We start from the raw sequence: 13,163 nt of genomic DNA on the forward strand, positions 1-13,163 counted from the left end.
TTCGTTCTCACAGATAAAGTCTGCCCTGGGTAGATTAGGCCTCGGTCCCGGAGGACTGAGATGTTTCTTTGGTGCCACGGTTTTGACACTCTGATAATAGGAAAACAATAACATTACCTTCTTTCCAGAGGCTCCATCTTCTCCTGGGACCCCAGGCTGTCCCGGGAGCCCCACGGCACCCGGCTCCCCCTGGTGGATAAACAGATATTTCAGTGAGATGTCCTTACTGTGAACCACAATTGTGAGGTCTTTGGATTTATCTTACAATACTGAGAAAGCCTCTGCGAGAAGAAATGGGATTAGCAACTAAACTTCACAAATTTGGGCAAGTTACCTAATCTCTTTCCTTTCCTTATTTTGCCATGGGTTGAACTGTGACATCCCCAAAGAGTGAGTTTAGTCGGAAATAGGGTCTTTATAGATAAAATCAAGTCAAGACGAGATTATTAAGGTGACTGGAGTCATGATAAAAAATAATAAAATAAAATAAAAAGGAGGATACTGTCCTCTGTAAACAACGGAAAACTCTGAGACAGCAGGAGCAAAGAGTGTAGCCACAGGCCAAGGAATGCTGAGGATTGACAACCATAGTGAAAGCTGGCAAGAGGCCAGGAAGGATCTTCCCCTAGGGTTTGTTGAAAGCATGGCTACAGATGATTTCTGGTTTCCCAGGGTGCTCAGCGGTGGCATTGGCATGCTAGCTCTCTATAACCACTGCAAAAGAGACCGGGGAAGTGCAGCTCTTCTTTCCAGGTGATTCGTGATTAGCAACAACTCCTTTAAATCATTAACCAAACATAAATACTGCTCTCAACTGCAAACTATGTTGAACTAATTTAAAGTCAACTAACCTGAAAAAGCTAGTGAGGGGGGGAAACCACAATAAACCTAAACTGACCAGAAATGTATGATAAAAATGAGGAACAGAGCAAACCTGAAAACAAAGGAAGCTCGTCCGTAGAATTAAAAGGTGGTGATTCTAAAACTGGCGACAAATGAGCAGGAGGAGAGATGCAAACGTTAAAAGCACCAGAAGAGAACACTGACTTGAGTGTGCACACAGTACAGTCTTGTTAAGAACATTTAAAAGTCCAGTGAAAACTTCAAGCCAGTGCCTTGCAAAATGCGAAACGATGGTTGGGCTGTTGGGGCGGCAGTGAAGCAGACTCATTGCTCTTGCAGAGAACCTGGGCTTGCTTCCCAGTACCCACACAGTGACTCACAGAGGTCTAACCTCCAGTGCCTGGAGATCTGGCATCTGTCTCTTCTGACCTCGGTAGGCTCCTGTGTGCACATGGTACATATGCACGCATGCACACACACATACACACACTCAAGAACACATTAAAAACTTTTTTTCAAGCCGGGCGGTGGTGGCGCACGCCTTTAATCCCAGCACTCGGGAGGCAGAGGCAGGCGGATCTCTGTGAGTTCGAGACCAGCCTGGTCTACAAGAGCTAGTTCCAGGACAGGCTCCAAAACCACAGAGAAACCCTGTCTCGAAAAACCAAAAAAAAAAAAAAACATTAACGAATGCATCATGTTTCAAAATGTTATTAAAAAGTCAAGTTTAGTAAAACAAACAATGTTGTTAGCAAACAGATCTAGTGATTTAAAGTCTTTAGATCAGTGGTTCTCAGCCTGTGGGTCATGACACCACACAGGGGTTGAATAGCAGATATTCTGCATATCAGATGTTTACATTATGATCAATAACAACATAAAAATTACAGTTATGAAGTAATAACAAAAAATTTATGGTGGGGGTCACAACAACTGTATGAAAGAATCACAGCATTGGGGGTTGAGAACCACCGCCCCGGATTCTTCGCTTCCTAAGATAATAAAGCCCTTGTTGGCCCTCCAGCCAAGCCACGCTACACTTCCGAATCTTTGAAGAACATGCTCTCTATTTTACAAAACTTTCCAAACAAAACAAAAACAGAAAAAGAGGCAAAAAGTACCCATTTGGTTTAAGCTGGACAGTTCATCCCTAGATGTTTACTCAAGACAAGCGAATGTCTAAAGACATCTCGATAAATGTTTCTAATTTGTAACATCAAAAGCTTGGAAACAGCAGGCAGTTCTACCACCAGGAAAATGGATTAGTAAATTGTGGTACCCTGAATGATGCGAGGCTTTTCAGCAACAGAAGCAACTGTTCACACACCCTGCGAAGTGCTTATAAAAATAAATCTTCCGCGTGGGCAGAAGCAATATCCGCCTCAAAAGCAAGCAACGGTGGAGCAGGTCATTGGAAACACATCAGTGTGTAGAAGTTAGGGGGAGCAGAAGGACAGTTTTGCAAAGGATGCATGGTAACTCTGAGTAATGGATGCCTTTATTATCTTGGTTGTGAGGGGGTTTCAAGACTATCCATATTCCAAAATCTACCAAATGGTATTCTAAGCATGTTTATTTGTTGTATGTTAGCAACACTATGAATGGTTATTTTAAAAGGCCACACTGTCTTCAGTATAAGATTGATCAATTGAAGTCTCCTTAAAACGTAAATACCATGAGCAGTTGAGTTTAACCTTAAAAAAATACAAGAATGGCTCAACATCTAAAATCTCTACTAATATTTGAGATTAGCAGGGTAACAACTATTTCAGTACAATAAGACTTCACTAAAATGCATTATTTATTTATAATAAATAAGGGGAAGTGGCAAAATTGAGATAGAAATGAATTTCTTTGACTTAAGAGAGTACTTCAAAAAATTACAGCAAGCATCATATAATTGTGTTTCTTTTCAGACAATGTGATTTTGTGTAAAAGTACGAAACTCTTCAATCAGAAATAGTAAGTGATTTCACAGGGTGGTAATGGCTAAAACTCAACGTGCCAAAATGAAAACAAGTACTTCTCCAACATGCCCTACAAGCTAATCAGAAATTGTTGGAAAGAAAACAACCCTGATTGCTCTTCGAGCAGATGAGGGAGGGGGAATTGATCGGGGGAGGGGGAGGGAAATGGGAAGCGGTTGTGGGGACGAGGCAGAAATCCTTAATAAATAAATAAATTTAAAAAAAAAAAAATAAATAAATAAATATCTCTGTCTTGTAAAAAAAAAAAAAAAAAAAAAAAAAAGAAAACAATTCATACTGACAAAATTTCTTTGGGGAGCCTGGGAATGACCTTATCTAAAGTATGAGATAGAAGAACTTTATAGAAAAATGAAAATATTTCCTAAAAGATGAAAAAGCCTTATTCTGGTAGTGGGAAAAACTCAATAGTTGATCTGTGGATTCAATGAGATATTTTATTAGATTTGGCAATTCTAAAATGTGTTAGAATCAATAATAAGCAAGGAAGACAATGAGAATATTTTCTTGTCACATGATGGGATATTTTAAGAATGGTTCTCATCTATCCCAGGTTGGCCTCTAACTTGCTGTACGACCCGTGGATGATCTTGACTGTCGATTCCCCTTGCCTCCACCTCTTGCGTGCTGGGACTGCAGACATGCACCGCCAGACAAATATACACAGTTCTGGAGACTGAATACGGGGTTTTGCACATGTGTTAATACTACAGGGTAAGAATAAAACCACTACTACAACTTTGAGCCAAATTTGAAGCCAGTTTTAATTAAATGTTGGCCAGGGTGGTGAACTCTGTCCAGATCCATCCTGGTTTCCCAGAAAACAGCAGTGAGTCACATTTTGCAGAGACTTAAAAAGGTAACCCCATAAGGCTGCCGTATTTCCCATCAGGTCCAATAAGGGACAAGAAGATCTCCTGACATGCTTCCTGCCTTCACACCTCCCACCTACATCTAATCAGGGGCAATCAGCACATCTTGACATACATCCTTCCTGCAGCTCTCCCTCCTGCATGTGATCAACCAAATCAGGTGTAACAGGGCCAAACAAATTTGCTTAAGGGAGTGAAAACCTGTGACTTGTTATGTCCCATAAACAACAGCCTCTAGCATTTCAGAAACTGTTGGTCCTTGGGCAGCTGGCTCTGACTTGCGGCTTAAAGAATCAGGGCAGGAAGGTGATAGTGCAGAGAAATCCACATAGCTGCAGGGGCAGAACAGAGATCTAGGCGCTAATTCCTACAGACAAGTACATGCGAACTGATACAAGGCATAGATGGCTTTGCAAACAGTGTGGCAAAACGGATTCTCAACAACTGAACACACATTAACAATATGGGAGGCTTGATTCCTCATACTGACATCCCACACAAAGCAAAAAGCCCATATAGATAAAAAAAAGATAACTTTAAAAAACAAAGCATAAAATTCTCAGAAAATGACATTAGAATATTTTCACGACTTTAAGATGTTTTAAAATAACATGTTAAAAGTACAAGACATAAAAGAGAGAGACACATCAAACTGTCGAACTATACACTAAAAGGACAAACACCGGTTACAACCTAGAAGATAATTAGCAACCCAGCCACCAAAAGCTTACCATCCAGATGTATAAAGGCCTCTAACAATAGGAACCTAGCATAAAGTATTGAGCATCTTTAGGAATCAAGAGAAACAAAAGCAGCAAAGAAGCAACAAAGATGAAGGTCCCCTGAGCACGTGGGAAAGCTGTTTGTTTAATTTCCAGAGGATGAAAATGAAAAGGACAATGTGTGGTTTGTGTATTTCCTATTTTCCAGTTAGGAAGAGGGTGTACTGTGGGGAAGAAGTGAAGCGGCAGTCCACGTGAGCCGGGACTCCCGCAGCACCCAGAGGACTGTCAGCTCTGTGGCCTCGGGGTGCTGCCTCTACTCTACAGGTCGAGGAAACTTGTAGTCTGTCGTGTACAAAAGGAAATGGGACATGTTCATGGCGGGAGCATGGGCAAAAGTAAGACAAGAGAAGAAGCACCTACGATACCACGAAGACAAGGGCGGGGGAAACATGAAAGGAGATGCTGTCAGGCCGCAAGGTATTTTGTTTTTAAGTGAGAGAAACTTCAGATTAACTGGAAAGACTGGGATTTAAACCTCCATAGTCTAACTGATGATCTTTAACAAGTTGTGGATTGTCTTTCTAAACTGACATGTAAACTGTATTTTACATGAGCATACTTGAATACTGTATATCTACATGTGTACATACATATTTAGCACTTAGCATAGTACATATTTCATCAAAGCCATGCAAGAATGATAGTTTTGCTGCTTCATTAATGTCCTATTGTCTTTTGTGATGTATGTACATTCTTGTTAAGCCTACGTCTGATTATTCTTCTAGTACCCAAGTGTTGTTAAGGATCTTGGCAGTGACAGTCAAATAATGATGAGGTTCAAAATGCAGGGTGGCTCACTGGGGCCTACACACCCTCAGGATGGGCAACAGAACCTGTGAAGGTTATATAAGGTAGGGCTCCATCCCCTCAGCAGTATCTAACAGAACCTGTGAAGGTTATATAAAGTAGGGCTCCATTCCCTCAGCAGTATCTAAAAGAACCTGTGAAGGTTATATAAAGTAGGGCTCCATCCCCTCGGCAATATCTAACAGAACCTGTGAAGGTTATATAAACTAGTAATTCATCCCTCAGCAGTATTTAAAAGCCCACCATGTTGTTAAAACTGGCATCCAATAACAAACGAGATGAACAAGGTCCCTATCCCAAGGGAAATATGAGTTTTACAATGATCCTGTCCAATAGAAAAACCAAGAAAACTAAGAAATAATTGTACTTTTCCTCTGAGCCACATTTTAAAGTTAACAGAAACAAGCTAAGCATATATATGCATGCTTTTCCTTGCATTTGGATGTGAAGGAAACCTTACAATGTGTTTTGTAAATTGCCTACTTGCGTTTGAGCAACACAAGTCAACTCACCTTTGGACCCTGTACTCCAACTCCCATTGGTCCTCTAGGGCCTGTGGGTCCCATCTGGCCTATTTCTCCCTGGGAAGGAAAGAATATTTAAATATTATGCACAATGAACGTAATACATTCCTGACATTGATCTCTCAAAATAGATATCAACAAGGTGAGACAATTTTATGCACCTAATTCATAATTCACACCACACCCCCCCACACACACACAAAGTAGTTACATATGAAGTGCCTTCATTTACATGGATTTTTATTGTAAGTTTGACTTAAACTATAGGCCATGTGGTATACACCTGTATAATGTGGTAGACACCTTGAAAAGATACAGTACATAATAGTTAAACATACACTGAAAACCCTACTGATCTCTAACCAAACCAAAAGCAACAACAACAAAACCAGAGAACAACCCAAACTCTCAACGATACGTCCCAAATAAAACAAGGGCCCACAGGAGCACACTCCTGTAATCTCTATTGGTCTACACAGAAAGATCTTGTCTTCCCCACACTCCAAAAGACGAATGAATGAATAAACAAATAAACCAACACATAAATCAATAATCTGAAGGGTATCAGTGATTGTTTTTATATTATATGTGTGCTCCAAGGTGAGCAAGCTTTTCTGAGATGTATCATTTATTTATTTAGAACAACAAATAGGGATCCTTGAAGCAATGTGGAAGGTGACTAATTGTAATAACTGCCTCTCCCCAAGCAATGAGGAAGAGTTCCAAATTAAATGGTAATCTGATTCCAAAATTCAAGGAAAACTTTGACTATTTACAACATTTCTGTCTCCATCTTTTTAGGTGTTGGAAGTTGAACCCACTGTGGAAATGCTGGTGAGAATGCAAGCTCGCCAACCCAGAGAGGGTCGCCGTATTGATGCCTACTTGCACTTTTAGAATAGGGTCTCAATAATTAAAAATAAGACAAGATATAAATAAAGGTTATACAAGTAAAAGCATTTTAAAGCAAAAAGAATATGTATTATACCTTCTAAGCCATTAATAATATCAGCATCACTTAGTATAGAATGTTCTGATTTTTTAAGTTAATTCCATCTGTTCTCTTGCAAAGTCATTGAACATCAATCATAAACAACAATAATACTATAAAATGCATTGCATTTTTCTGTCATTCATAAAGTTACCTTGGAACCAGGTGAGCCTTGTCCCGGGGGTCCTTGTGGACCAGGTGGACCAATTGGACCTTGAATCCCCTTTAGAATAAAAGTTTTAAACATTGTTAGTGAAATTAAGATGTTTGGGGAACGCCTGGATCTTCTGAAGTGAAGGTATAGCTCTGCGTTACAAACTTCTGACACTGCGGGAAGCATCTGAGCAATCACCACTGTTTAAACCCCAATGCATAGGCTTTCCTTCTAGGATAGGAAGAGAAATGTCAGTTGGTCCACGAGAATACCTGGAATAAATCTCATGCTTCCAGTGAACACCTTTAATCCCAGCACTTGGGAGGCAACAAGACCAGGCCATCCTGGTCTATATAGTAAGTTACAGACCAGCTAATGCTATGTGGCAAGATCTTGTCTCAAAAAACAAAAACAACTCCTGCTTCCTACTGGAGTTGGGTGTACGTATGTGGACTAGGTTCTGACTATTAGGATGAGGATAGAGTGATGTATGTGAGTTCTCATTCATTCCAAGCCAGTGGTTCTCAACCTTCCCAATGCTGTGACCCTTTAATAAGCTTCCTCATGTTGTGGTGACCCCCCAGACATACAATTATTTTTGTCACTTCCTCATAACTGTAATTTTGCTACTATTATGACTCATAATGTAAATATTTGTGTTTCCCTGTGGTCTAAGACAACTCCTGTGCCCTACAGCTTCAGATGTCTAAAAGAGATCCAAAGTCTGTGCTCCATTGGGAATTTTATTCGGTGTCAGGAAAGAGAAGATGTGGCCCCCACTGGAAAAAAGAAAATTAAAGGCTATCAAGATAAAACATTAAAATTATGCTTGTCTGCATGCCATAAACTGCAACAGTAGAAATAATATTTATAAGACACATTATTAATTTATCCTTATATACTACAAAAAGCCATCTTCTTTGCTCCAGTTAGACAGTACAGCTGCTGGTTTATCTTGAAAATATAAATATTGGTGCTGGAGAGTCGATTCAGTGACCAAGAGCCCTTACTACTATAACAGAATGGTTAAGTTCACAGCACCCACATGGCAGCTGGCAGTCAACAGTAACTCCAGTTCTAGGGAGTCTGATGTCCTCTTCTCGACTCCACAGGTAATAGGCATGCACATAGTGAACATACATACATGTTCATTATATGTATGAGGCAAGCTCTCATACATATAAAATAAAATAAATACATTTTAAAATAAAATACAAATATCATTTCTTTTTCTCCGGTTGATGAGACTGAGAAGTCCCCCACGATTTAGCGGAGTGACCGTGGTTCCAAGAAGGAACTTCTCTCATTTATAGCTGTCTGCAAATATCACCTAACAGACGAAGAACAGAATACCACAGCATGTACTTGGTGCATTTATGGTTACATGTCCACATATGGTTACTTTCGTTCCATGTCACTCGGCAAAACATCTGAGGTGATCGAGTGACTAAATATTTAATTAAAATATGAAGACCATTTGAAGGACATTGTCCACAGGTTGCTTGAAACAGATTTTCCTCATAAATATTTGAATGGGGAAATATATTTCTATAAGGAATCAACAAGAGGAAGTCATGAGCACAAGAACGTGATAGATGAAATTTAAGAACGGAATTGGATGACTGCATAAGCAGAGATTAAGTAGTGTTTGTGCCATTTCTCTTAAAAGAGAAAATGAATTCTTTGAACAGTTTACAAACACTTCCACCCATTCTGCTCCCCATCAACAGGGTCATTTATGGGGTCAGTCCTGTAAAGACATCGTGCCTCTAAGTTTTTGTTTTTCTTTTGTAATGAAGAAAGGACATATAAAATCCAAAGAAATTAAAAAAAAACAAACCTTTTTTCACTAAAAACATAACAGTCTCCATTAAGAACCAGCATTAAAGGGAACAGGAAGGCAGGAAGCCGCAGGTGGGAGGTCCAGAATCCCCAGACCATCTGGACAGACTGGCCTGTCTTTGAACCCCATTGTCAGTCACGGACTAGTATCTCGGCCTCAAGAAACCACAAAACCCAGGATCTAACAGTGCTGCCAGGATCTCAGAATGTAGTCCTGCAGGACCCAACAGACAAACTGTAGATCCTGAGAGTCAGCCCAGGATCCTCAGTAGCCAGAATACTGAGGTCTGATTGTTTTCGACACTTATTTATAGATGGATCTTGATGTTTTCTGCACCGTAACCCTCCTAACATATTAGACTCGGAACTCTGCCCAGGGTGAGGAAGTGGGAAAAGGAATAGTAGACAATCTTACTGTTGCTTGGGATAACAAATACGTAATAAGAAGGATTTTAGAAAATTCATAGGAATAAACTCACATTTCAGGTCAACAATGAGACTTGGAATTACCTCACTTTCAAGCCTTTATCTTCCATCAAAGTACATCAAGGAAGGACTATGCATTCTCCAGGAAACATAATAATTCAATTTTACTCAAATGAGATCTCCAGTCCCTAACCAGGACAATACGTCTGTATTTGCTGGTGGCTTTGACGAAACAAGACTACATGGCTAAAGGCAGAGACGGAACAATAGCAGATAGTGCTGATGTCTGGGCTTCACACATTTGACACAGTTTTCCAGCTTCCCTGAGTAGTTCCGCTCTGAGCATGGAGCCATCCTTCCTCTCTTCTGACCACAGAGGCCCCACACCTTTACAAACAAATCCCATCATGGGTTGCTTCTTTGAGGGAAGGATGCCTTTAAGGTAACTAGTCAGCCCTGATCCCAGTACTTCCTTAAATCCCAATGCTACACTTAGGTAGGTGGATATAGGGAATTTGAAACACTCCTCTGTTGGCAGAGCTGAGAATACAGAAACTTTAGAGAGGAAAAGGCACATGCCAGTAAGTGAGAAAATACTTCTCTGCCAAGGGGGACTACAAATATAAAATTTTATACCAAAACACTTACCTATTAATAAGGTCTTAACAGAGGAAGACATAGCACTAAGAAACACATAATTTATGTTCTGAATTTCTGAAAGCCCTAAAATTATAATCTCCTCATGATACATTTTCTCCTTTCTTGCATTATTCTGAACTAACAGTCTGCTGGAATTACTGCCAAATGAGCACAAAGATGCTCACAGGCCTGGTCCTCCCTGAACACAAGGACCAGGATGAAATGTCTGTGCCAAAAAAGGGGAAGCAAGAACTACTTACCTGTTCTCCTTGACTTCCGATACCAGGAACACCCATTGGTCCCTGGGGACCCACAGGTCCCAAATCCCCCTGTCAAAATATGAGTAGACAAAAGCTAATTTACTACGCCTTGCTAATCCGGAACTGGCCTAGATTAAGATCTATCTTTACGCTTTGAACACATTCAGCATGGAAAGTCCAACCTACACTCCCTTTCAACAACCTGTAGTTCAGACTCGCCAAAATGGCGGCGTCTTCACTGTTCCATCTAAATTGGCTGTTGTTAATGAAATCGTTATTATTTATTTTTATTTTGGGGATTATAACATTATTACATCATTTACCCCTCCCTGCTCTGCCAGCAAACCTCTTCATATACCCCTCCTTGCTATTTTTCAGATTCATGACCTCTAATTGTTGTTACTCTCTCTAAATATGTATTTGTATATATAAATATTCCTGAATATTTAAGAACAACCTAGAATTTGTATCAGTTTAGATGTAGCAGTCATTTCTCTCACAACTCAAGCTATATAAAGTTATTTCAAAAACACAAACATTTTCTTATGGAGCACAGCTAATATTCAAAAGTATAAAATTAATAATTTATTGAGAAAAATAAATTGAAAACATTTTCTAAATTTTTCAAATAACATGTCAAAAATTAAAACATGAAAGGAAACAAAATGAAAGAACCCAAACTTCTCCAAGAAAAGAAAGAAGAAGTTACGAGTGAAGGCTGGTGTGGCGGCACACTCTGTTAATCCTAGCACTCAGGAAGCTGAGGCAGGCAGATCTGGGTAAGTCAGCTATCAGCCTAGTCTACATAGCAAGTTCTTGGCTAGTCAAGGGCTAAGTAGTGGCACCATGTCTCAAAAGATGGCTGTATGTGAGTGTACTCAGGTCCTAGGTTGCTTATGAAATAGAACTAACAGAATCTGCTGCCGACTGGGAAGAACACAGGGTTTTTGAAGGAAGAGAGCTACCACTTACCGAGAAGGAGAAAGCAAGCTAGGCAGGGGTGATAGTCATACCGGGAGCCCTGTTCCAGACTTGCTAAATTTGAAAAGCCTAAAATTGATGTCTAAGCGAAGACCATAAGGAGGAGAGATTGGGACTAGGGGACTCAGTTTGAGGGCCCTCAAAATAGTGACAAAAGTTAGTGCCATGCCTGGGTGACTTTACCAAGAAACAGAGGTCAGAGACAAGTCTTTCTGGAACTCCAGTCTTTAGAGGTCAGAGAAATGGAACAGCAACATGGTCTAAGAAGAGCACCCAGACAGACCAAGAAGAGAGACAGCCTCAAAGGGGGAAAGTCAGTAAGAGCCACAGTTAGGTCAAGAACACCACTGAGCAGCATGAACAAATTCGCTTCATTTGTCTTAATGCCAATTATATGCAGAATACATCAGGAAGAGTCAATGTTTTCGGGCAGGGTCCTTGAGTTTGGACCTAAGGCCCGATTTAGGTGAGGGAAGCTCTCTATCATCGAGAGATTCCTAGCCTTCTTTTTACATTTTATTTTGAAGTGCGAGCTCTCAATGTTGTTTTTGTCAACCTTGTACTTATCTGTGGTCCAGTCTCGAATCTGTGATTCCCTCTCCTTAAGCCTCCAGAGCGGCTAGAATTACAATACTGTACCTCCAGGCCCAGTCAGCAAACCTCGTTTTGAAAGGTCGGATAATGAATCTTTTTGGCTTGACAGACAACAGAAGGTCTGCTTTGTAACCAAAGGTTGCTGCGTTAGTAGCATGTAAACAGCCACACGGGAAATGTAAATGACCAGGTCGCCTGTGTGCCAGTAGCATTTGGTTCAAAAAGACGTGCAGGCAACTTGGGCTAAATAGTTATTAATGAACAAAATCACATCAGTGGATCAGATTGTATATAAATTAAAGCATGTTCAACTTGTGTCAAGACACACCCTAGAATAAAAATGTATTTAGTTTTTAATTCAGAGCTAGAATGTTCTAATTCAGAACTTGATCCCTTCATCCCCAGCGGCCCTGTCCTCAGTGGGTGTCCTGCCTTGTCTACTTCAATCATCTTTAAAACTACTTTCTGTGTCTCCGATTCCCTGATGACCTTCAAGAAGGACAAGATGACAGTGGTTAGTTTCAAGTCTGCTGACTCCAGAATCCAGCTCAAAACCAGTAATTTGCAATGAGTCAGTAAAGAGAGCGAAGACCCCCTTCATGCAGAGATTGCAATTAAATGTCGATGCTGTCCTCAGTGTTTGTCCTAGCACTACTCATAAGAGCTAAGGTAATAACCAATTTAAATGTTTAACAATGTAGAAATGGGTAAAGAAAATGTGGTGTCGCACAACTGAACTCTTTCAGCCATAAGGAATGAAGTTAGACCATTTAACAGTTGAGTCATCTCTCCAGCCCCAAGCTTTTTAAAAATGGAAACAGCTAGGCCAGCAAGATGGTTGAGTGGCTAAAAATGCTTGGCACACAAGCTCGGCAATCTGCGTTTGACCCCTAGGACAAATGTCAGGTGGAAGGAGACTGCCTTTGACCCCTAGGACAAATGTACAGGTGGAAGGAGAAACCCTACTGCACAAAGGAAACCTTTGATCACTACATGAAGCAATTAATAAACCAATAAGTGTTTTTAAATGGGTACAACTGGAGAGAATGGTACAAAGAGAATTATGATAGTCTTCAAAAGACGTATGCTTTCTCTTGTTCACGTTTCTCGATTTTATGTGTTACATAAAATCCTATATGCACATATGACTTTAAAATAGAAGCACAACTGTCTGTGGGACTCCTGGGCTGGAGAAGGGAGGATCATGGTAAGGGGAAGATGCCAAACTTATAATATATGCTCATATAAAAGTGTCTTTATATTACACAGTACTATGTAAAAATGAATCATTTTATTAAAGAAAATAAATAAATATCTGTGCTCTAAGTACTTTGTAGGGCCATGTTATACAGGCCCATATTTCTACATTGTGGCCAGAATTTCAGGCCACAGTTTACACCTGCCACACAGAAGGCTAGGTAGCCTTTCCAGACAAACTGACGCCATCCTAAATAAAGGGT

At 40.2% G+C, this 13,163-nt stretch overlaps 1 protein-coding gene across 1 annotated transcript in view; it reads right to left on the reverse strand.

Moving 5' to 3' along the window:
- The window catches only part of Col28a1 (collagen type XXVIII alpha 1 chain), a 158,454-nt gene that overhangs the window by 82,232 nt on the left and 63,059 nt on the right, over positions 1 to 13,163 (reverse strand). The window contains exons 16-19 of the mRNA XM_041675706.1: positions 10,129 to 10,197; positions 6,962 to 7,030; positions 5,805 to 5,873; positions 118 to 189 (exon numbers count right to left, since the gene is read on the reverse strand). Coding sequence (XP_041531640.1) covers positions 118 to 189; positions 5,805 to 5,873; positions 6,962 to 7,030; positions 10,129 to 10,197 — 279 coding nt within the window. The remainder of the gene's footprint in view (positions 1 to 117; positions 190 to 5,804; positions 5,874 to 6,961; positions 7,031 to 10,128; positions 10,198 to 13,163) is intronic.

This window comes from Microtus oregoni, unplaced genomic scaffold (assembly GCF_018167655.1).
Source record: "Microtus oregoni isolate MIOR12 unplaced genomic scaffold, Mior012 000026F_ref0000081, whole genome shotgun sequence".
Classification (NCBI taxonomy): domain Eukaryota; kingdom Metazoa; phylum Chordata; class Mammalia; order Rodentia; family Cricetidae; genus Microtus; species Microtus oregoni.